General features: G+C 40.0%; 1 protein-coding gene across 2 annotated transcripts in view; it reads right to left on the reverse strand.

Annotated features, from left to right (window-relative positions):
* ntn4 (netrin 4) overlaps positions 1-24,812 on the reverse strand; it is a 33,282-nt gene extending 8,470 nt beyond the window's left edge. The window contains exons 1-6 of one of the 2 annotated variants that reach the window (XM_015352340.2): positions 24,573-24,812; positions 24,335-24,439; positions 22,764-23,299; positions 15,814-16,086; positions 9,311-9,437; positions 6,694-6,882 (exon numbers count right to left, since the gene is read on the reverse strand). In XM_015352340.2, the coding sequence (XP_015207826.2) occupies positions 6,694-6,882; positions 9,311-9,437; positions 15,814-16,086; positions 22,764-23,299; positions 24,335-24,395 (1,186 nt within the window). In that variant the 5' untranslated portion in view covers positions 24,396-24,439; positions 24,573-24,812. Of the gene's footprint in view, positions 1-6,693; positions 6,883-9,310; positions 9,438-15,813; positions 16,087-22,763; positions 23,300-24,334 lie in introns of both variants that reach the window. The other variant, XM_006633360.3, reaches the window with a different exon arrangement.
* Positions 24,813-25,545: the final 733 nt, after the last annotated feature.

Consider the following 25,545-nt stretch of genomic DNA (forward strand, 5'->3'; position numbering starts at 1 on the left):
ACGTAAGCTGGGGGTCCTGCAATTTCTGTAGGATTTAAAAACTGCGATCCCACACCAACTGCCTGGGCTGCCCATGTTCAGCAGGCAGGAGCTGACTGGATTCTTGTTCATGCATCCTCTACACTGACTGGCCTGTGCATGGCCTATCCAGAGAGTACATGTGGAATCTACTGTATGTGGAAGTGCACTAAAAACAAAGAACAGGGGGGACTTCTTTACACAAAGTGTTGTGGGGGTGTGGGACAGTTGTAGAAGCCAATATCCTGGTTTCTTTCAAGAAATGGCTGGATGAGATCTTTTGCATCAATTAACTACTCACTACCAAATGGGCTGGATTTGTAACCATACATAAGCTGCTGCATTTCTTGTAAGAACCCTTTTTATAAAAGGACACATTGTTCTTGTTTGTTAAAACCACTCTGCAAATATTTTCTTTATGATAAAATAAAACATTTTAGAGAATGTTTTATGATGTAAACACTCCTCCTAAGAGATATTATTTTCTAAAAGGTCAGAATTTTATTTTTCATTTCCAGGAGTCACTATTTGAGTCGTACTCTTTAGAGAGATAAAAGGGTAGCTAACTGGCTATCAAAAATAAAATTTTCCTCCTAGAGTAACAGTGCTGTAATCCAGACACACAGACGTTAAGTACAATATCTGAAAGGTTGTCATTTATACAAATTTCATTCTGTTCCCAAATGCTTGATAAGACTTATCAGCTTTTATCATGATGGTATGCAGCTCATAAGGCAAATCTGCTACAAGTAAATTCTTTCTTAAATATTTTAAGCCTGACAAGTAACCCAAACAAGGTCTGTTGAACCAGCGCTTATATAAGAAGTAATCACTGCATATATTCGAATACAGAACATTAGAAGTGGGAATATCTCCATTTTTAAATGAATGCTAAGTACTCTGATATCAGATAATGAGAAAAGCCATGCAAAACCCGTGTTGCACTAGTCCTAAGTTCAAGACAGTCATTTTATGAAAGGTTGTTTGTAAGTAAAGCATGCAACTCTAATAGTCTAATAGCACTTTTAAGTCATCAAGGCTGTGTAAGTTTAAAAAGAATGCTGAGTTGTTGTAATTTGTGTCATACACACATCACTTATTTTAATTATTTGGAGCCTAGAGTGAAACATGAAGGCAAAAACACCGCAATCCTTGCCTGTTTTAAATGAACCTTGCCGTATGCTTGACTGGACAGGTTTTCCAATATGTGCATACATCTCTGAGCACAGTGGCAAGCATGTAGAATGTTCAGTATAACAACATGTGCAAGAGGAAACCAACACAACAAATCCAAGAAACACAGAGAACAGAAAATTCTCAAACATTCAGCGGTTTGTGAAAACTGGAGTGTGTAGTTTGAATCCGGTCTCCTGTGCTGATTTTCAAGGCAGCATTCAAGTGCTTTCTCTGTTCTCAAAGCTGCATGAGAATATCCTTTTGCTCAATTGAAATCAAATTGCACATTCGCTGTGCCCAGTTTAAATAAATTAACACAAGCGATTGGCGCCTCTCTCTATAGATTCCCTGATTACATTTGCTTTTGTTCTCCTGAATCAAATGGATGTCTGGAAACCTCGGCACTTGTTAATACCCTGAATGCGCAGCCGAAAGCTGTCAAAGAGAGAAAGAAGCAACTGCATTTCAAACCTAGAGAAAATGCTAAAATAAAAGAGCTGGTCTTGCAACATTAGACTGCACTGTTTCTCAGCAGAAAGACGAGTCCTAAAGAGAACAAGACAACACCAGTACTACTCCTGTAAACAGTGTGGAATGTGGTAAAAGAAATTAATCAGAAGTTTAAAAACCCTTCTATGATACTTACAGACTTATAAAAAAAGGCTCAGCCATTAAGACCAGCAGATTATATCAGGAATGTAAACGGAAAGTACCTCCTAGCCATTTAATTCTTTCTTTTATTATTTCTTTTCAGTTTGTTTAAAAAAATGTATTTTCTCAAACTGGTTCTCTAACAGTAGTAGATTCAACACCGCTTTGAAGAAGAAAGGAGGAACTAATAACAAATAAATAATATAAACATATTTTGGGTTACAAACCATTGTGTCCACCATAAAATATGACTATTTTAGACTAAATGGCAACATATTATTTACTGATTAGTATTTTATCCAATCTCATTTGGAAATCCCCCAGCTGGAATTTTATATTATATATTGATAATGGCAGAATCCTGGACAGTGGGCACACACGCAAGTGATCAAGAAAGAAATCAATCAGGGACGTGGACTCTGTTTTGATTTTGCAGAGTCTGCTCTGCATGAAATGTCCATTAGCACCCAGAAAGCGTGAGGAAAAACCTCTGCTTGGGCTCCATACAAAAACCACCATTCAGAATCTTTTCTATAAATCAGAGGGAAGAAATGAGCAGGCGAACGCATTCAGTTAAAATTAGGAGTAACAACAGAAATATTGACAAAGAGAATCACGCATAGGAATTCAAAAAGGGGCGTATTGGTATGTAAATGAGCCATTTGAGATGTCCGTTCAAGTGTATTCTCTGAGTGAAATTTAAAACGGGAACAGCAGAATCTTTGTTAGAACGACCTCAAATACCCAAATTCACAGTTCTTGAGAATTACTATTAGGAGAACACATTGGACCACTGCACAAATTCTCCCTGGAACTCTTGTCTTGAACTTCTTATATTAACCCACTCAGCTTAATGCTGAAGCTTGGGGCAAAAACACAAACGTCTCATATACTTTCTCGTTTGTTTCAGAAACACTTTAGTGCATGCCAAAGATTCCATCTGGAAATACATACCATATACACTGTAATTTTAAATTAAAAGCCAGCAGCACCTTTAAAAGGGTAAATAGTTGTCGAATAAAGCAAAGTACGTCATAGTAATAAAATAAGCCTTAATATAATACTTTAGGATTAGCTGCCCAAGGTCAAATTGGCACAATGCAAAATCAGAGAGGCTTGGGGAAGGTAGACAAATTTAGGAATATACATACTTAAAACATTGCATAAAGTTACATAGAATAATACACGTTTCTATCCAGGATGCAGGGTGTCTAACCACGAGCCTAACAGCTTTGGCTGAACTCAGCAGCCTCAACAGCGAAGCCAAATCAGAATACCTAACAATCTTATTCTGTAGTTGTGGATAAAGCTTTTATCAGTTTTCAAAATAATCTACATTCTACTGTATATGGAATTCTCTGCAGGACTGAAAAAAAATCAAATATTAAGTATGCAAACTAAACCTGATTTATAAAACAAATTTTATAAACTGACTTTGCAGCTGAATGTCCTATTTGAAAACATGTTTTTATTTTAATAATATCCTCATTCATATCTTGAATGAATCAGAATATTGGCTAGAATCGTTTGTTACATACTGTTATCGCTCATCGTTTGCAAATTGTATGCAGGTTTCTGCTCAAGGCGTTAAATCCCTGGGCCTTTCAGTTTTTTTTGGGGTTACCCTGCTGAAGCTTGCACTAAGACAGCAAAAAGAAAAATAAATCTTTCACAGTTTAAGAACAGGAATTATTCAATATTACAGTAGGAACACGCGTGCTGTGACTGAAGTAAATCTTAATCTCGCCTGCCTAACATAGTTCAGGATTACAAAGTTGACTTGACAGAGAGATGTCAAGTTCACAATGGTAACTGCTACCGGAGAGAACCTCTCTTGCTACTCTCATCACTCTGCATTCACCTGCTTTTTGGATAGGTTTTCTAAATTGTTATTCACAGAAACCAAAAAAAACAGCCTCCCCTTAAATCAAATACCTCAGTCTAAATTGTCAATAAATTTGGTTGCTCCCTCTACGATCTGTCTGTGTTTTAAACCGGCTCCTGTCTGTGTCTTTAGAATATGTTAGCTACCCCAGTTTATTTAGGCCCACAGAATGTGTATTTACATCCATAACACACCAGGTGTCTACAATAAAAAAATATTTGTGAATAAAAGAGCCTTAACGATTGTTTTAATAACTCTAAATAAAAGATTCTTTGGAATCTAGACAAGTGTTCTTCATTCTTACCGATGATGAATCAATCTGCTGTTTCCGGACTCTGCAGAATGGTGAGTCACATTTGAAAAATTGTTTTGTTAAATGTTTGTGATTCTCTTCCTGTTTTTATCCTTCTCTTGGCTTGCCATTATATTCTGGTTACTCATGTGGTCAGGTGCCCATCAGTATTGCATAAACTGACTTGTGCTGGCTTGTTCCCTGAAAACCTGTGGAATTTCACACAGGGGAATCTCTAACTCTGTGTTGTTTATTGGCTCAGCTCCAGTCTAGACGGCTGACACTTCTCATGATCCTTCTTAAAACACAGCCCTTGCTAATACACCTCTCTCTGTTAGGTCACTGTATGGGCATACTCTATGGAGGGGGCGCCATTCCTAAAATGAGCTTTCCATTCCAAATTTTTTTTTTAAATGAGCCTTTTATTTTGCATTGTGCATTTATGTAAAACTGCAGCAAAGCCTGTGTTAGCTGTACTGAACAGACTACACAATACTACAGAGAAGCAGCCTACAGTGTGGTACAGTCAAAGCGTCACTGAGCAAACCTTTATTGAAACACGACTGCCAGAAACAAATTGAGTAGATTCTTAAATTAATATGTACTATTAGTCTACAAAATGTTTTACATACATTTAAAAAATGAATAAGTCTGTAAAAATTCCTTCCTGTATTTTTACCTCTATTTTTTATCCTAAAATCGTGTTGCAGAAAATGGAGCAGCTGAATTTCAACAGGAATTAATTTGTTTTTTCTTCCCATTTTGAGTGCCTTATTGTGAAGGTTTGAGATAATGTGTAAGCAATGCTGCTGTGTTTACATAATGGCCATGTAAGTAAACACAGAGCAGGATACAAATAATTAAAGGGTTAATAATTAAATATGTTACAATTGAGTCACCGAGGGATCATTAAATCAGTCATATTGACATGCTAAATATTCAACAATGATTGGAACATTCTTATTTATGTGGAAATTTTGAATATCTTTATTGTAAAACCAGCATGCTAAAATCATCTTTCCTACTTTAGTGATGCCTTTATTTCAAATAGACAACTTCTACTCAACTGTAAGCATCTGCTTAGTAAGGCAGATTTAATCCTGGTTAGGATACACCTTGTTGATTAGGATGCAGTTCTCTCTTTGGCTGGTTATATCAATTAGATTATAAAGATCTATTTCTGGGTATTCTGTCTGTAGTGTAACTGATTGCTGTGTAATGTTGTGTGCTGCGTAGTAGTGTTTATTTCCTGTTAATAAATATGTGATTGTCTTGTCTAAGCCTGGGCCTAATTCTTACTCTATTTTAAAGCTGTGCAAGATAAAAAACGAGGTGACATAACTAATCTTATGTTAAATATTATTTGCTTACATAGCAAGATTGTACCAGGACCCGTTTGTTGCCTCCATGACCCCCTTATTTTGTAGTTTAACTACCCCTCCTTATTTGGGCACCATTATAATAGTTAAGTATCTTCATTCAAATTGGCACAAAGAAATAAAGATTTAGGTTTATAAATCATACATTTTTGTAATTCCCAAATTAAAGATGTTAACGCTTTTGAGGAAAAAAGTAAATAGCAACCTGAAAGACCTTTTGTAATTACCTGTAAACAACTGAACCACTGCATACCAACATGTATTCTCATCCATACTATCTTAGAGGGACTCTGTCTCTGGTAAGCTTGTTCTGAGATATTAACATTTAGGATTTCTTGTGAACAATAAGATTGTGACCCCAATCTTTAGCAACAATAAAGCAAAAACTCTAATGCTGTTTTACAGAAACAATTGTACCCTGACCTCATAGTACAATACACCAACTAGAAGCAAATAAAATCCTCACAATCTTCCGATTGCTATCATACAGCAATCAATAATAATAATAATAATAATAATAATAATAATAATAATAATAATAATAACAAAAACAAGAACAACAATAATAATGAATAATTCCTTACACTTATATAGCACTTTTCTGGACATTCCATATAGAGCTCTACAGGTAATGGGGACTCCCCTCCACCACCACCAGTGCGCAGCATCCACCTGGATGCACCAGTACACTCTCCACACACCAGCTCTCTGAGGGGAGGAGAACACAGTGATGAAGGAAACTCATAGAGGGGGATTATGAGGAGGCCATGATTGGTAAAGGCCAATGGGAAATTTGGCCAGGATTCCAGAGTATACCCCTACTCTTATTGAGAAATGCCCAGGGATTTTTAATGACCACAGAGAGTCAGGACCTCGGTTTTACATCTCATCCAAAGGCTTCCTTTTTACAGTACAGTGTCCCCGTCACTATACTGGGGCATTACGACCCACACAGACCGCAGGGTGAGCGCCCCCTACTGGTCCTACTAACACCTCTTCCAGCAGCAACCTTAGCTTTTTCCCAGGAGGTCTCCCATCCAGGTACTGACCGGGCTCACACCTGCTGAGCTTCAGTGGGGCTGCCGGTTATGAGCTGCAGGGTGATAAGGCTGTTGCAGGGCTGGTGCAGGAGTTGAATATACCTCCCTTTGGGAGTGGAGTGTCCAGAAAAGCGCTATATAAGTGTAAGCTGATGATTCTGAATTATTTTTTTTAAAACACGACAGGCCTACTTCCACGCCGGTGCCAGTCACCAGGAAGAAGGCCGGACTGCGGGGTCAAGCGGCTCTTACGGGTGCAGGAGTCAGGGGCGGAGGAGGGCCGGTGCGGGTCTCTGTAGAAGCCGCTCTTGCAGAGCTGGCAGTTCCGGCCCTCGGTGTTGTGCCGGCAGTGGTCGCACACCCCTCCGCTGCGCTGGCCCGAGGCTAGCCATGCACCCCAGTCAAAGTGACAGCTGTCCGAGTGGCCGTGACACTTGCACTCTACATCAAATGGGGAGGGGGGGGGGGATCGGGAGACAAAGCCAGTCAGTATGCCGGACCGACAAAGCAGAAATAATTAGGCCTCTTCCTTTCCACCTTTTATCTTGCTGCCTTCTTGCAGATTCCGAGCTTATAGGTTTATAGGCCCCGTGTAATTAGGATAAGCGGAACAGAAAGCTATTAACTGTCGTCAGGTCCGATTATTCTCGCTCCACGGCTTGCATATCCCTTTCGGACATGCAGAAAAAGAGTTCCATAGGCCGGCGCCTAATTTCCAACAGGTTTGTCCATTTTTAATTGCTTTTGCCAATTTATTTTTTGAAACCAGTTTGTCGCCCGAATCTTTTATTCGGACAGGCACCACACAAAATGTTAAAACGAGAGACTAGGCCATCGTAATAATTAGATAATGCATAATGTATGTAGATTAGTTCAGTTGGGTAGCCGCGTCAGCATGCGTAGGCAGCAAAGGAACAAGTAATAGGTTTATTCCATGCTGAGAAGAGAAGAAAGAAAACACAACGTTTCAGTTAAGCTCACACCTGAAGAAGGCTCCACAGCCGAAATGTTGCGTTTTCTTTCTTCTCTTTTCAGCACGGAATAAACCTATTACCTATTCCTTTGTATGTAGAGTGTTTAATATGGTGGCATGTTAATGACATGAAATGGAGACGGCATAATTATGGTAGGTGTCAGCTTTAATGACTTACTGCTAACGGGAAAGTAAAAATCAAAAACAAAGAATCCCACGAATGACTTTTACATTTTTAATTTAACCAAAGTGATGTTATTTTCCTTGTAAGGGTGTGAGCTTATCACTAATAAAGACATATAACCAGTCTTGTGCAAACACTACTTTTGACATAATGTGTCATACAACCTAGAAAGAACACAAAGATGTATTTTATCTATTCATTTATCTGCTTCAGACAAGCAATGTTTAGAACAAGGGTCTGACTGCTGCTATGATTTAAGTACTTATTTAAGAACTTATGATTTAAGTTCTACTTGATCTCTTTTCCACCTGATTAAGCGATAGAGCATGTACATTTTTTACTCATGTGCACCATAGATCAAACACAAATTATGAATGTACTTTTCTGTACAATGAGTGCAATAACAAACCAGTGTACCTCAGCAGTAGATGGAGTTTTTAATGAAAGTTCGGGAGGAATGAAGGCAGCTGAGTTCATTCGACACAGCTGCTACAATTCCCACTAATTCTGACGTAAGCAACCGGTCTCCATATATACCAAACGTCACCCTCTCCTCTTCCTCATTCGGTTTCTGCATCCCTCCTCCACCCCCTCTCCACCTTTGCAGCTGCCCAATTGGTCGCATGGGGGTCCTATCCTCCCCGTCCGACGGCCGGGAGGTTGGCCCTCAGCCAAGCGGGCTAAGCCAAGTCTTCACATCCCAATAAACGATTCTAATTTCTCCCAACCTTTCGGCTGCTGTCATTCCTCGTGAAACACATTTTAACAGTGAGAAACATGTGGCAACACAAATTAGAAATTGTGGTCGGTTTCGCTGAAGCTTTTTGAGATGATTCGATAGATTACTGCCTTTACCAAGGGTTTCAGGCTTACAAAACCGAGCACATCATATTTGTATTTCAGTTTCAAGGTGTTTCTCTCCATATGAGCTAGAGAAGCAGCTGAGAGATCTGAAACAGCACCCATACCTTACAAAAACCCCTCTAAAACATTCCAGAGATCTAACAGGACAATCATCATTGGTGACAAACCGTTCACCGTTTAGACATGTTAGGACCAATGATATTATTCTTTTTAAATCCCCATTTCTTCTTCACATCATACAGTAAAAAATAATAAGTGTGCATAAAGATTGGCTCTTTAAAACTCCTTTTGAAACAGAGTTTTAGAACTCTTGGGAAATCAGTATTAATAAACCCAATATAACAGAAATAATCATGACTAAGTAAGAGCATTTTTTCACAATATCTTCTGAGCAAAATGTGAATATTTCTGTACATGCAATATAGATGGCAAATGATTGCACATGCCCTGCAAAAATGATGAAATTCAATCATTTTTTCAGTTCAACTTCAGAATGACAGAAAATATCAATCTATTGTACTTAAGAAATCCCGGTGCACAGAAGGAAGATAAGAACAGATTCAAATAATATACTAAAGTGGAAAAACTTGCAAAGTGATTCTCTCTAGATCCCACAGTACCTGAGTTATGAGTGTGAGTAAAAGGCTTTCTCTGAATTTTTATGAGCTAAGTTAGAAGTTAAGCAAAGACTGGTGTTTAAACACATCAGGTAATGAGCAGTAAAGGGTGCCTAGATGCTCTTTTACTTAATGGAGATACTGGTGTTTTACTTAATACAAATAGAATGAAACATACTTTAATTATGGATGCATACAGAGGCATGTCCAGTAAGTCAACACGTTACTTACTTTTACATTCATGTGGAGCCCCAGTCAGTCCATCAGCAGGCAGCCAGGGCTGGTCATTGTACAGAGGGGCGCAGCGCTCACAGTGATCACCTGCTGTATTGTGTTTGCAAATGCACTTTCCATGGACCTGGTGGACAACGGGCAAAAGGGTTGGTTTGATAAAGAAACACTGGCGAGGTTTCTTACTTTGTGTGGTTAAATATTTTACAGACATGGAACGCAAAACCAGTTCAAAGATATCAACATGCCCATAAAAACATGCTCCACAAAAGGTTTTTAGATTTTAAAGTGTACAAAGTGAATGCATTTGCTTTCTGTCACTACTGTAAAATAAGCCATTCCATTTCAGCTTACTTCCACGGTGTTCCCAGGATCAACGCACTGTGCTTACACAACATGATTAAAGAATTATTCGCTGACCTCTGTAAACTACAGTTAAGCTCTCAACACAGTAAATCCCTTCGTGCAAATATTTGTTAACACTTTCTGAGTATTAAAAAGACATGTCTTCAAAACCCATAGTAACCAGCCCTTAAACCTTGAGGAAACCCAGAGAGACACAACAGCACTGAAAGAACATTCCACAAATCGAACATTAGGAAAGCAGAAGGCTCTGGGAGTATTTTTAACAAAGTAACCCTGAGAAGCTCTCTCAAGTTCCGTTACTTATAGCTGGTGAGGATAAGTGCAAAGAAATCTTTCTAAATTTGGAACCAGGAAAAACAAGACCTTCAGCTTCTAAGTCCCAGATGAGTGGCTGTAGTTCAGGACAGTCTCATTCCAAATCACTGAAAAAAATTTTACAGTGTCTTTCTACGGTGTTACAGGTAATACTGGTGTATACTGTATTTAAAGAACATGCATCATGCACTAGGAAAGAGATATTAAAGACTAGAAACCGTATAAAAAAATATCAGAGCAAACAGAAACCTACTGATAGGAACCAAGTGCTAATTGCTACCACATTATCATTAAATTACATAAACAAAACAACATGTATGAGTGATGAAACAAGCCATTAAGAACTCAGAGGCAGTGGCTGGCAGAGATCCAGCTGTTACTGTCCACAGCACCTACATTAATCACAAAACACATTTACAAGTTGGTAGGAGAAGATTAGCCAAAACAGCTGGTTCAGTTTCTCTGCTCTTCCCTTGCTTTTGCAATCAGACAGTGGCTCTAGTCTTCAGCGATGGACAAACGGGTGACGGGTTTCAGTCTAGACAAAAGATTATGCTCGGCACTGTTTTGGGGTCACACACATTGGCCTTAAAGAAAGAGGAAGTTCTAAATTAGGTCTTCTTCAGCCTGGGAATCCGGATGACTAGTTCTTCAACAAAGAGCCGCTTTCAAATGACTGCTTCCAAAAGCTCAAAATTGCAAAATTATTAATGTTATTATTGTAGTCATTTTCCCTCCACAATGTATATTTACACATGACTGCTGATTTGTTTTACAGAGCAACCATCTCAAAGCACTTGTGAGTAAGGAACAACTCCTTATTGTGTGCATGAGCTCATAGCTTTTTAGTATGGTTTAAGAAGATAAAGCTGGAGCAAAGGAAAATAAGCCTTAGAAGTAAATGCAATAAGTCACCTAAAAGAACAGAGGAAGAGGAAGGCTTGCACAAAAGAAAATGAGTCATATTTTGAGCAGTGGAGTAAATGAGTTAAGAATTATAAAAACCTAAAGCAAATCTTGGCAAAACTGAAGCTAAAAAGCAAGGAAATGCATCATGGGTAAAGATTATGTCTAGAAAACATTTTAGACAACAAAAGCCTGCTTTCAGCACAAATCAATCTTGCACTTATTCAATGGAAAACATTTCCAGAGCACGCCTCAATCTTCAGTGTTTACAAAGTTTTAATCTTTCAGACGATCCCCTTCTTGTTATCGTTGTTTGGGTTATGCAGATTCTACAATCCTGTGGTGAAAAACATAGACTGCACAGGGCAGAACCACTTTCTATAACATCTTCCACATCACAATTTAGGAGTGAGTCATATATAAATCCACATACAGATATATTTTTCTAAGGCATATCGGCAGTGGCTACAATACAATTAATGCACATGGACTGGTTTTGTCACATGGCACACTAGGTGAACTTAATTTAAGCATTGTTACATGTTCGCTGTCCAGTCTTTCAAAAAAAATGCTCTCCATTTCAGGTCCTATTTCTTTAAATAGGAAAGATTTGAAAAAGAAAACTACCAGAAATACAACCTAGGTTTGTAAGGCTTTTAATTCCAATGTGTTCCAAATCTTAATCCAAAATGTGACTGACTGAGACTATCAATTAAAGATTGAAGTCATGTTATCAGTGCTGAATAATAATAAATGTTCTTTCTTTGAATTGCTCATGCAACACATTATTTAACTGCCAGTACACTTCATTAACAAGTTTAAATTCTGAATTTGTTCTTTATCTGATCAACTGGAGACCAGTGGTCTCTTGCTGTATTTACAAGATTAGGTTAGCCACTCTTTCTGCTCACTTCATATAAATTAAAAACCTTCATAGCCTCTCACTTAAATATGATTAAAGACAAAGCAGCACAGTTAGCAGAGCATCATTTTTACGTTTGCAGGAATCATTCAAGTACCTATCTGATACCATCCATGGGGTATCCATGCACAAATCATTTATATGCCCAAGACTAACTCTTTGTTCTCTAATCCCTAATACTTCTTGTCTGAAAGCGCAGCTTCTCTTTAGGCTTGCCAAAGACATAACGCTGTCTTTGTCGTTGACTGCAAACAACTCGTATTTCTTTTTATTTCTGGAATCAAACACCATGAGGATGACATTCATCGAGGAGTAGTGGCTAGGACTCTGAACACAAAACTAGAGGGTTGTGGGATTAAATGCCAGGTGGGGCCCTGTGAATTTCTGATGGAGAAAGGCTTGTTATTTACCAACCTGCTATCTTCATTAAAACAAATTCAATAAATGGATATAAAAGTAAGTTGCTGTGGATAAAACCATCTAAAAAAACAATTACACCCATTGGGATGAATAAAGTATTCTGAATTGAAGTGAGTTAAATTGAATATGTTAATAAGAATAATAGATCAAACAAAAAAAAAACACTTCTCTTTGTCAGCGGTCAGCTGAAAATGTCAGTGGTTTATCATCCTGATTATTTTTGGATATGGTTTCTGTCAATGTGCCATGTTTTTTTCTCCAACATGTACACATTAGGAGGGTGTTTATCCTTACATGGCATATCAAATCTCTAGAAACGGGCAGATCTCTGCTTATATTCTGCAGATATTCTGGACTTGAGTAGGTTAAATTTAGGATTGAAATTAAGACAATTCAAACCAGTGTCCAGTATCAACCCAGCAGGAAAATATAGTCAGGGGTACTTGTCTTAATTCAGATGAAAGTGAGGCAAAGAATGTCTCCAGGAAGCTAAAGGAAAATAAATACAATACAGCCTCTGGTAAAAAGCAAATGGACTGAGACAGTCACTTACAGTATGAATGTAAGCACTTGGTCCTGCATACAACCATCACATAAGCAGCAGAAGCTGGGGAGATTTTCAGTTCATATCACATAAAAATTCAGCAAACTTGCTGACCTATTGGGACAGACAGACAAACCGACCAGACAAAGTTTAAACAGAAGGCTTACATTAGAGCTATCTGGGGTCAAGGTGCTCAGTCAGAGCACAGGTTGAGCCCAGATGTGCCGACATGGGCTGTGTCATCATTGGATAACGGTGACCAGGATCAGCCAAAGAGCTGTTGGAGGTGTGGGGGCTTGAACCAAGCAGGCTGACAAGCAGGGACTCCCTGGGACGGGATGGGTACAGGTGAGCTTCCGGTGAGCTTTGCAAGAGATGCATTATTCCTCTGGTCATCACTGCTTTTCCTGTACACACAGCCTGCAGTAAGCGCATACGTCTAGCAGATCAACAACGTGCTTGCTGGAGGAGCACGTGTACGGGGCTTGTGCCCTCCACACGCTGGCGCCAGGCTCACCCCAGTGACGACTGACGAGTCCCAAGACAGACAGCATGAAAAGAAAAGGTCACTGTGCCTTCTAAATCTGGGGGAGGGGGCGTCGGTGAGGACACATGTCATACCTATCTGGGAAATGGCATACCACACCACACATGATGCGGATTAAGGAGCAAACTCTAGCCTGTGTGTCTCTAGGAGGTGGGAGGAAACCCGAGCAGCCCACAAAAATTCGGAGAAGATGCAAGCTCCATATATATGACTGAGAACAGAACAGAACCCACTGCTATAAGGCAGCGGAGCTACCACCAACCACCAACCAGGACCTTACTGAAATGACAAATACGCAGGCAATCTGCTCACACTTTTTAGCTGCTGCTTTTTCCCCTCTCATCCTGGAATGACCCCCCCCCCCATTATTTAAAGTGAAATACAGACAGCACTTTGCAGTTTTTCTTTCATTTTAAAACGGTTTATCTGCACCAACAGCTGCGTAAACCTCTTTTTACAAAAATGACAAGAGAAACCCATAGAAGCAGACAGAGGCAGGTGAAAGGCTGTAACTGCTAAAGGCACATGAAATGTTAGACGGATTAAGAAGTCACTTAACCCTAAAACATACGCAGCACGACGGGGGCACTCTTCAGAGCCGTGCCTGAGCCCATTCAGGCAGAAATGCACATTGTCTGTACACAGCAGCGTGCTGATGTGGTTCACCAGGGAAATATGGGAGGGGAAAGGTTAATAAGTATCGAAATGTCAGGTCAAGAAGGGCAGCCCTCCACCTTTTGCAGAGATGGGCAAGGCTCATGAAGGGGATTGGGAACACACAATTGCTGAATTTCATACCTTTCCCCACGGAACAACAGATACCCAGAGGGACAATCGTTCAAAACAAACTGAAAATGACATTTAAAACACTCCAAAGGTGAACTAACAGTCAGTGTACAGACTAAAGACCAATTATTACTCAATAAACTGACTAAAAGGGCCCATACGATACATACTAGGTGTTAAACTTGTATGGTAAAACACACTTTCTCACCAAAGAATTAGTCACCATGGACAGTATGTGGCAAATTACACCTCATCTCTCCTGTCTATGAAGCTCCTGCTCGGTACTGGCCTTTAGCAGATTATATATTAATTCTGGGAGGTTTACAAACAGCAAAGAAACCTGGGTTCCAGTTCAAGTAGTAGTAGGAATGCTGTATAGTAGAACAGTTAGGCGCAGAGCAGGGGAAAAGTTAAAATTTCTCTTTTTTTTTAATTACTGGTAATTAAGTTGTAAGCTACATTTATGTGGGGATAACTTGCATTTCACCATAATAATATTGATTTCACTTAAATAAAGCCACCGGGGTCTGTTACTTTTGAATTGCCAATGAATTGCCTACTTTTTCTGACCTGCTTGCCTTTTACCCCATTTTCCCATTTTGTTATGTCTCAAAATCAGATTTGTAAGTGATTTTTAATTAATCATCATATGTAGTGAAAATAGTGTTGTAATTTAGGATACACTAAATTAGCATGAAAATGACTCTCAAACACTGGAAATGAACATCTATTTCTAAGCGAATTAGAAGTGAATTTACTACAGGACCATACATTTCACTTCACAGACCTACAAACAGCACACTACAACCTGAAGCACCATGTAAAACTGAACGAACAACTTGCTGATTTGTCGATTTGAAATCCTCAGCAGTGCACCTATTAGCTGACGTAAAATCAGGTGAAGTGAGGCTACACAGTGGAAAACCTAGAGCAGGAGGAACATGTTTACCTAGAGGGATGTGGGAGAATGGAACAAGCAAGCCAATCATGTTGTTGAACCTGATACCCTGGTTTCTTTTGAGAAATGGCTGGATGACATCATAGGATCAATTAACAACCAAATATTAAATGGGCCAGATAGCCTTATCTCGTTTATAACCGTCCTTAAGTTCTTATCACAGAATACAGGTATATATTATTAACTCTATAGTGATACTGTTCACTTATAACTGAAAAGCCACTGTGGACAAAGGGCTCTACCAGAAAAAGACCCATTTCAGAAGGATCGGGGCAGACTGGGTCATGTAGTACAGAGAAAAGCACTTCGAGTCCAGGCTGAGCCATTAACTATGCCTGACAAATGAACAGTGGAGAAATGATATTGTGCCGGAGTGCCATTCGTTGGCAGTGGCAGCAGGCCGGGTTGTTTAAATACACAGCAGTCACAAATTGCGAAGGGGTTTCAACCAGTCAAGGCACTGGCCTGAGCACGGGTGGGGATCCGGGTGTGCTGAGGTCCAGGTGATCGCAACCGCGATCAGAAATTCTCCCGTCAACACAACATAGTTTGCCGAGTGCTGCCGAGCGTAGGGTGGGCTCAGCCAGCAAAATCACAGCGAGTGGCGGTTTAGAGGCAGGGTGGTCTTTGATGCCACTGTCATAACAACCGCCTTGCTACAAGGGGCTGGTGAAGGCCCCCTCCTCGTTTGTGAATAGGCACTAAAGGGACGACAAGGTTTTTCCTTGGTTCCGCTCACCACATGCTGCGTCCTCTCCCTGACTGGCCGGTGTCCCTCCGCGGGCACACAGTGGTCTGCGTGGCCGTTGCAGAAGCAGCTGCCCTTCACGATGAAGTCGTAGATGGCGTAGTGCGCCAGGTGCTGGAGCTTCACGTCCGGGTGTTTGTCCTGGCAGGGGCACGGCTGGCGCTTCAGAAGCTGCACCCGGATGTTAGTCACCTTCAGCTGCTCCTGCGCCTCGGCGCTGTAGGGGTTCAGGGTGTGCCACGGGGGCAGCGCTCGGAAGATCACCTGCGGGGAGACGGGGGGGGGGGAGGGAGGAGGGCGCCGTCAGCGAGTACTGCTGTGCAGGGTCATTTGGCCCCAAGGACACAAATGTTTTTTTTAAATTATTACTGCTGATACTAATTAATAACAGAAACACTATACTGTAAACAGGCGCCGTCCTTCGGATGAGACGTAAAACCGAGGTCCTGACTCTCGGTGGTCATTAAAAGAGTAGGGGTGTAACCCCGGCGTCCTGGCCAAATTTCCCATTGGCCCTTACCAATCATGGCCTCTTTATAATCCCCATCTATGAATTGGCTTCATTACTCTGCTTTCCTTCACACTGAGAGCTGGTGTGTGGTGAGCGTTCTGGCGCACTATGGCTGCCGTCGCATCATCCAGGTGGGGCTGCACATTGGTGGTGGAGGGGAGTCCCCATTACCTGTAAGGCGCTTTGATTGGAATGTCCAGAAAAGCACTATATAAGTGAAGCAATTATTATTATTATTATTATTATTAAATAGCTTTATTATGTCCTTTAAAATATATTATTAATATCCATACATTTTACCTGCTGCTCCATAATACCAAAATCCCTAGATTAAGGAGCTTTCAGTTAACCGTTCGGGTGCATCTTTTTATTTATGTTATTGATCAGTATTTCAATAACTGTGCACTGTAAACATTTTTACCTTCACTATGGGTGTCTTTTAAAATATCGTAACAGTCGTGAGCCCGTCTCGAAACACGCGTCTTGTGTTCAGCACAACATAAAACGGGACACGACCGATGTATGCAGGTCAAGACAGGTGACAACGATACGCTATATTGGTCCCAAGGCACACATGTAGCTGTGGTCCATGGGGGGCTTCATCAATGAGCAGCACTTGTAAATCCACACTGCAAGCACATATCTCTACACTTCAGGACTTTGCACTTCCATTTCTGTTGCAGTTTGGACAACTAGAATCCCACCAAAATGAAATCATTCAGATTGTATGAGTCATTAACACCATTATAAAGCAAGCTTCCTTCTAAAAATTACCTACTGTGTGCAAGAGAGTAAGCAAGCGTGTAAGAGAGTAAGCATTTACAAAGTGATGAGCAGAAGAGGGAGAGATTAGGGTTTGACCTCCTCCACAACCCTTGATTTAACACCAATATTTGAAGTTTGACATAAGCATCAGTTCTTCTTCTATTTTCTGCCACATACAAAAGTTCCTGAACTTTATTTCTATCACATCCTTTTGGCAACGAGAAGACAAACATTATAAAGCTACCAAAACCACTAATCCAACCAAAGTCAGTCCAGATCAATTAGGAAGTAATAATTGTACGTTAAAAAACCCACAGGGAAATGAAACCCAAAAGGATCCAATGAATAACATTTGATTATCAACAGTTTACTTGCCTTGCCTGCACAGGCAGGCGGACAGAACTGTTATTCATTTTCTAGGCAGTGGAAAAGGTTATGAGGTCATAGCATTGTGTTCTGCAATTAAGGGTATATAACAAATAGGCCATGGAATCTGAGATACTTGAGAAAATCAGAGGACAAAAGCTGCCGAGAGATTTAGCCCTACACGACTTCATTGGTGATAAAAGCATTAAGCCAGCATGGTGACTTATGAAGTGTCTGAGTTTTATAACCGTTACAAACGCAGCATAAAACTCAAAACTGCTTTTCCAATCCATCTGTGAAACCTTTGCTTTTACAGAAGCTTATACCTCCTTGAAACCTAAAGGCGTCACGTGAGAAGACATCCAATGCAGCCTCCTGTGTTTCTTTAAAGCAAGGAGGAAAAGAAACCCTTTGGCAAAAATCATAGGGAAGAGATTTTTTACGGTGATAATCATAACATTTTAAACTTGTTTACTAGGATATTTCAAGAAAGACTAACAGGTTCAATCCCTTGTGGGCTTCATTTGCAGGGCATGGAAAGGTAACCAGGTTCTTCATATAGAACATGTACATGTACATTTTACATCTTTCTCGCTTATAAATCACACACATTTTACAGGACTTTTTCTATCAGTCTACACAAAGTTGATCAAACACCACTACTCCAACCACCCTGTTTTCAATTGAATGATTCTGGATTACTGTGAAACCGACATATACAAAAAGTAAGCAAAATTCAAGACATTGAAGGGAGCATGAACTAGGGGAAATAAGTTAAATAATAAAGTTATTAAAATTACTATTGTTAATTCTTTACATAGAAAACATTGTAGCATAAAAATACATTGGTCTAAAGTTTTTTCAATAGACAGAAACTATTAACTCTTTGAATTCAGGGCAATTTAGCGAAGAGTGAATCCATTTGTTAAATACTGTCTTGTCAAATATGTCCTTTAACTGAAGTCTGTGCAAATAACTTTAGATAAAGATACATTAAAGTATAATTATATGTTAATATATCTTTATAACATATAATACTTTAACAATAACATATAATTATGTTAATGTTTTTTTTACTAAAGTTAATGGTATAATAAGCAGGGTACTGCTAATGTTAACACATTTCTTCTTAGTATGATCACATGCCTTTATTTTAACACCAGTTAGGTAAATTTTAGTGGCAAAAATATTCTATAAAACTAAAGAAAAATTAAATAAATTCAGAGTACTAATAAGTCCATCCTATATAAGCCAGCAACATTTCAAACAAATTCAGAAAGGAGGTCTAATCTCAAATAAAGATGATGATATTTTTAAATATTGGGAAATTTTCAATGTTATGAATGATTTGCCTTTTGTTTTAGTAACAACTCCACAAAAAATTTAAGAAAGCCGATCAGAAGGCCCTACAACTGAATTTGAATACGAATGGATAAAAAGGTATGTTCTGCAGTTTTAACATGGGTAGTTTAAGTCAAATAACATATATATTAAGTATATACGTTATATATATGAACTCCTCAATATCGCTCACAACCATTAATCCTGTTTGTTATTTAAAATAATTTTGCAGAGCTTATTTTGGTCTATGTTCACTCAGATTTCTTCACAGCATATTTAGCTTTCAGCACAAGAGATGACATGTTTTAATGTTTCCACAAAAATCTGAGAATACCTGCTACCTATTTTGCTTGAAGCAACATCGCTCTTTCTTGTTTCTATCCATCATGGCTTAAGCTTATCTGATTCCCCACTGTACTATTCAAGACACAATAGTTAATCACTACAAGCTCAAGAAAAAAGGCATGTTATTAATGATTTGCCGGAATAGAATTTGTGGTCCATTAAAAGTGCTACCAAATTACAGAAAGTGCTTGCCTGGTGAGAAAACTTGTCAAGGTGAGGAAGATAATGCACCTTCCTAGGGCACAGCTAACAGATGTGACAAAAGAGAATTGAAAAAATAATCCTTTCCTCTGGCAGTAAAGTAGTTAAGTTGGTACATAGTTAAAGTGGTAGACAGGATTTGGTCTTTTGGAATGAATACCAGGGTTAATTATTTCAAAGAGCAGATCAGCTCTTATGCTATTTGTAGTTATATTTAAGAGCCAGTGTGTCAGGAATGCACATTGTTCAAGTGGTGGTATGTTACAACCACAGGGCTGTAAGACATCTGTGTCACTTCTTTTGTGCAACTATCTATCATATTAAGAAAAGAGGCTCGAAGACGTAATGCATGGATATACACTATCAGTCTTTGGTGTACTAGATTTCTGAGCCCTCATTTTTGACCTACCATTGAGGACTGGTTTCACAGTAATTTACAGCAGGCCTGGATTTATTTGCCCAGACATTAGGCAGTCTGAGATTAGTGCTAATTAGTGCCTGTGAAACTGCTGCTTAAAGTTCAGTAGTTCTGTGGTACAGTTAAATGTTGGTCATGCTTATTTGCTGAGTTGGACACAGACTGTGCCAAACGTTTAAAAGCAAATCATTATATTTTCATTTAAAATTTCTTAATCAGATCTCAAATTTGAAATGTGAAAAGTGCCAAAAAATAGCACATTTCCAAAGCTGCTCATGGAGGACATGGCCAAGATCATACCTGAAGCTTTAGAAATAAAATGGATCTCAGCTGATACCTGATCCCAAATAACAGTTTGAGTCTTTCTAGAAAAGATATAATATGACTGCATCTCAGGAGGCTAATTTCTGATGTAGCATCACATGACATGTGGATGCTTGTCTTTTGAGATTCCTCATAGGTTTGTGTGTACAAAACAATATGTATATATAATGACCCACCAACTACCGTATGTACATTAATGCAGAGAATCAAAACATAAATCACGTTTTCCAGAAAACGAACTGCAATTTTAGCGATACTGTTAATGGTCATAAGGACAGTTCACATTGTGGTACAAAAAATGAACTTCTTTTCAATTAATTTTGACCAACACTGTTCTATACAGCTTTATCTAGAGTAGCTTTTACTAAGAACCACACACCATGTGTAGTCGATCACTTTACTTCAATGGAGTAGAATACTGGGTTATTGAGATTGTATAGTGAATCTGTCAGGAAACCAGGTTTTGTGACACTGTACACAACATATAACTTAAGTAGTAGCCAGATGAAGTCACTGAGGAGCAAAAATCAACAGAACACAATTTTGTGATGTGACACTTCTGATACTCAGTGTATACGTATTTTATTAAAGGATGCAAATCAGCTTTTATTTTACCCGAGGTTGTATTTAAGAGCCAGTTATGCTTGAACCTCAGCCTGTTTCTTGTACTGCTTTAAAACCAAATACCTGCATTAGATTAAGATATGCAAATAATTATTCCTAAAGGAGGTTTCCTTTACCCTACCCACTTGAGAACCACTTATCAAACTCGCTACTATTTATGGTTGCAGTTACACTGCAAGAGACCCCCAGTAATGACTTGAAGGAGACCTTTCATACTCATGCCCAACTGTGAAATAAGGGCTCTTAGAGAGCAATAGCTGCTGCAGGTGGTTAGTTCTCTCCTTGCTGAGAGCATTTATGTAACACAGCTGCCACTAAAAAAAAAAATTAATCTTTTCAGTGAGATGAAAATCAAACTCAGCCCGTTACTTTGTTCCCAGTCTTGTTTGGCAGAACCCTGACCTATAACAGACACCAGGAGTAAACCCCGTGTGAGCACCTACAACAGACACCAGGAGTAAACCCCGTGTGAGCACCTACAACAGACACCAGGAGTAAACCCCGTGTGAGCACCTACAACAGACACCAGGAGTAAACCCCGTGTGAGCACCTACAACAGACACCAGGAGTAAACCCCGTGTGAGCACCTACAACAGACACCAGGAGTAAACCCCTTGTGAGCACCTACAACAGACACCAGGAGTAAACCCCTTGTGAGCACCTACAACAGACACCAGGAGTAAACCCCTTGTGAGCACCTACAACAGACACCAGGAGTAAACCCCTTGTGAGCACCTATAACAGACACCAGGAGTAAACCCCTTGTGAGCACCTATAACAGACACCAGGAGTAAACCCCACGTGAGCACCTAGTCCTGCGATTCCCATTTTGGTCCCGGAGGAACACTGTCTGTTAGTTTTCACTCCAGCTGAGCTCTACATCTACTTGCTAGTTTATACATGTAACGTGTCCCTTCAGTTAGTCTTTGGTGTCACGAATACCCTCTTTCAAGGGTACTGTCTTCAACAACATCAGAACTTCACGTGCACTCTCCTCAACTTGCTGGCTGTTGTTTCTGACTAAAAAATTCCAACTAGCTGATCCAGTACCTGAGCTACGATCGTCCTACTCCCCACCTCGCAACCTTCGCTCTTCTGATTCTGGTCTCCTACAGCATCTGTCCCCCGACCCTGTCTACCCTCTATGGGTGACAGGGCCTTCTTCTGTTATGCCTCAAAGCTCTGGAACTTTATCCCTAAGCATTTCAGAGAGTAACCTTCCCTAAGCTCTTTCATATCTAGACTCACAGCCTTCGTCTTTAAAAGAGCCTTTACTTAACTGGTTCTGCAAGATACCTCTTTGCCCCTGTCGTCTTCCGTAGCCCCATCTACTATCTCCTACCAATTTGTAGTTTCACTGTGTGTATATTGTGCATTTTTTGTTGTTGTTCTGTAATGTGCTTTGAGCAGCCATCTTTAAAGGTGATATATTACATTAAGCTTTTATTATTATTATTATTATTATTATTATTATTATTATTATTATTGAGGAACAGACACCAGTAGGAATGACACTATCAGCTTTTTTTCTCTTCTGCAGAGGTCTAGATGGTCACATTTACATTACACCAGCTCTGAATCCCAGAAATCACTACAGGGCTGTTACCAATGACAAATTACTATCAGATCTTTTAAGAGCTGGAATGTAAGGCACAAATATGTCCCAAAAACAAAACTGAAATTGATAGGTCTGCACTTTCTGGAACAGAAACCAGAAGACAGTACTGCTCCAGGACTCCAGGGCTGGAAACCACTGAAAGACTGGTTCATTTTAAAGCTCGGCTCCTCATACTTAGTCACCTTACTATTGTCTTAAATGGGCCAGTTTACTAACTTCTCCCAGCTTTTCAGATGCCGCTGTTTTTGTGGGGTCACAATGGCTCTCCAGAACTGACATCTGAACCATAACTGATGCTGATATCTGAACTTTTGGATGAGACTCATAATCAGTATCACTGAAATAACTTTTTAAAGGAAATTGGCAGAAGCAAATGGGTTATTAAACTGATCATCAAGAAAAAAATACAGCTATGAAGTTCGAATTACCTCTCCACGGGTACAGGGGTAGGGCCCCGAGTATTTAGAAGTGCACTGGGCTCCTTCTACTTCGGTGTCGTCCTTCAAGCCGAAGGTCTCTGTGCAGTTGGTAGCGAAGTATTTGTAAGGCGTCCACGTCCTGCCGTGGTCCTGCGACCTCTCCAGCAGCATGGCCGCCGGCCGGGGAGACCTGAACACCAGGATGAGGTGCGTGAAGTAGAACTCCGTCTCCAGGTCCAGCTGGACGGTCTCCTGCAGCGCTCCCCCGGCAGACTGCCACCAGGTGCCGGGGGAGCGGAAGGAGGAGTCGGCCATGGCCCCCGACAGGTGGGAGTGCTGGGGCTGCGCCACGCTGCATTTGCCGCACTCGGGCGGGCGGCACGAGCCGTCGGCGGTCTCGGAGAAGGAGCAGAAGAGCTCGGTGGAGTTGGAGCCGCACACCGACTGCGTGAGCAGCCGCCGACCCAGGGCCAGGTTCCCCATCCTGGGATTGCAAGCACGGCTGTCACACCTGTCGGGCACTCTCGAACCCGCGCCGCCCAGACCTTGAAGGGCGAAAAGAGAGCGTGCTGATCACGGGGAACACAAGGGAATAAAACCCGGGCCATAACAGAATTGTTGATCTTTACCATCGCATCTCCCTTTCACCTTCATCGGTACTGAAGTGTTACGATTTCGAATTATTTCATTCTCTGTCATATTGATTTGTACTCTCATTGCCATAAATATCTTCAAATGTTCTTATTTTTTAAATTAGTTTAATTGGTATCGTGTAGGTTTCAACGCTATTGTATAGAAGGATGTTTTCAATGTAATGTTTTTGTTTTAAATGTTTTTTTTAAATTAGCGTTGATTCACGGATCCAGAACATTTGTCAAAAGTAAGCAATTGGACATAGAAACTTTTAATGTGCACTTTTATAGGCACTGAATGCAGTTGGCTACTAAATATGTTAGAGAAAAACACTTACAGCATGTCATAATAATACGAACTTCAAAGTGAACCACTCTACGACGGACTTATGGATTATGCAGACAGAAGTATTCATTCCAAGAGGGATGAAAATACACCCAGACAGCCTCCGGATATTGACATCCGTGCAATCCTGCGTGCCATGACACTTCTGACTCTGGTTCACCAAAGGATGCTTTAAACTCAAAGCGCAGGGTAAAATGCGCTTCATCACATACCAACAAAGGGGCTAACTTGTTTATTCATGTTATAACACACAGTTACATTTGTGATGATAACTGTAAACAATCACTTAGCTGAAGGCAAATCAGTACCCAACACAGAAACCGTTTCGAGATTTTTCCATGCAGTTATTGTTCGACAATGAAAAGCTGTGAAGTTTAGATTATGATGATTTTACAAAGTCCACAAAACTCGCAGTTTGATCATTCCGGGTTAGCTTCACATCCGAAGGCTGTTCCATTGTCTGGTGACGACGAGCATATCTTTGTTGTGAACCTCTACGTCTGTTTTATCGCGCATGTTTTAAATGGCGTGGAAAATAAGTTTCATGCTACGGTTATTTCAACTGCGCAAGAGTAATCAAGAGAAATTATTAAAATACCAACCTGAAGCGAGAGAATATAATCCAAAAAGTGCAATCAGTGAAATTGAAGTCCAACGCTTCATCGTAGGGCTTTTGAGAAGCACGGGAGACCAGCAATTCGTTTTTCCTAAAAAACACCAAGACTTACATGCGTTCGCTTGAGGACCAAAATTTTACTTCGCTTTTTTATTGTGACATGTGGAGGCAAGTTTTTTTTTACCAGCCGGAGAAAGCGAACTCGTTTCTTCAGACCAACTGACCTTCTCGCCAATTTCATCCACTCTAATAATAATGAAGACAGATCCAATCTTTGACAACCCCACTATCCGAATTTCCCGAAAACTACAAGCTAGCACATTTTCTTATTTGAAGTAACAGGCTTTCCAAAAACGCCAGGTGCAGAGGAGGAGATACTGCTATGTCTCTCATTTCATCTACCATATACTACCATGCCGCACATTCACTTGAGTTTTGCCTCCAGATATGTAAGTAATATTCAAAGAGTGACAGGGGGATTTCGGCTCCGCCCCAGTCGCTTCGCATTTTCTTAGCTTAAAGGAACATTCCTGTAATTCATGATTCACAGGATTTCTCGTTACCCCCTTAGATGTGGTTAACTTTTCAGACCAAAGCGAAGTTTTACCAAGTTTACTAGAAACTAAACGACCACCTTGTAACTGATAATCTGTCCCAGATTTCGATATCGTGAACGTACACAGCGCGCTCGTCATGAAACTTAAATTGACTTGAAATTGATACAGCTCATTGCAATTACTTTGTAAACACGTCAGGTTTGTATTTGGGGTGGACAGTGGACAGTTATCCAATCGAATATTAATAAACTTGAATAGTCAATAAGGTGACTAGCAGTGATACTGTAAACGTAAACACATTACTTTTAAATACCTCGGAGCTTGTCAAGTTCAGGTACAGGATATTCACCCTTACAGGTGCTTTATCTGGAATACTCCTATTGCGAAAAACGATTTTGTTACCAGCTTATTCATATGGTTTGATATTAGGCCTAACGCTGGCCTTTTGACTGTACGTACCTTAAATGCTAAGAATTATTATTCTTAAGGTTTTGGGATTTGTAATGTTTTGCCATTACATGTTTTGTGTCTTCAAATTTACTGTCTGCTGCTTTTCTGACTTTGGAGTTTATTGTGATGAAAATATTACATATGATCATAGTCAGAAAATATCACTAGTTTTGTTAGTGTAATACTTACA

Source organism: Lepisosteus oculatus, chromosome 7, assembly GCF_040954835.1.
Source record: "Lepisosteus oculatus isolate fLepOcu1 chromosome 7, fLepOcu1.hap2, whole genome shotgun sequence".
Lineage (NCBI taxonomy): Eukaryota > Metazoa > Chordata > Actinopteri > Semionotiformes > Lepisosteidae > Lepisosteus > Lepisosteus oculatus.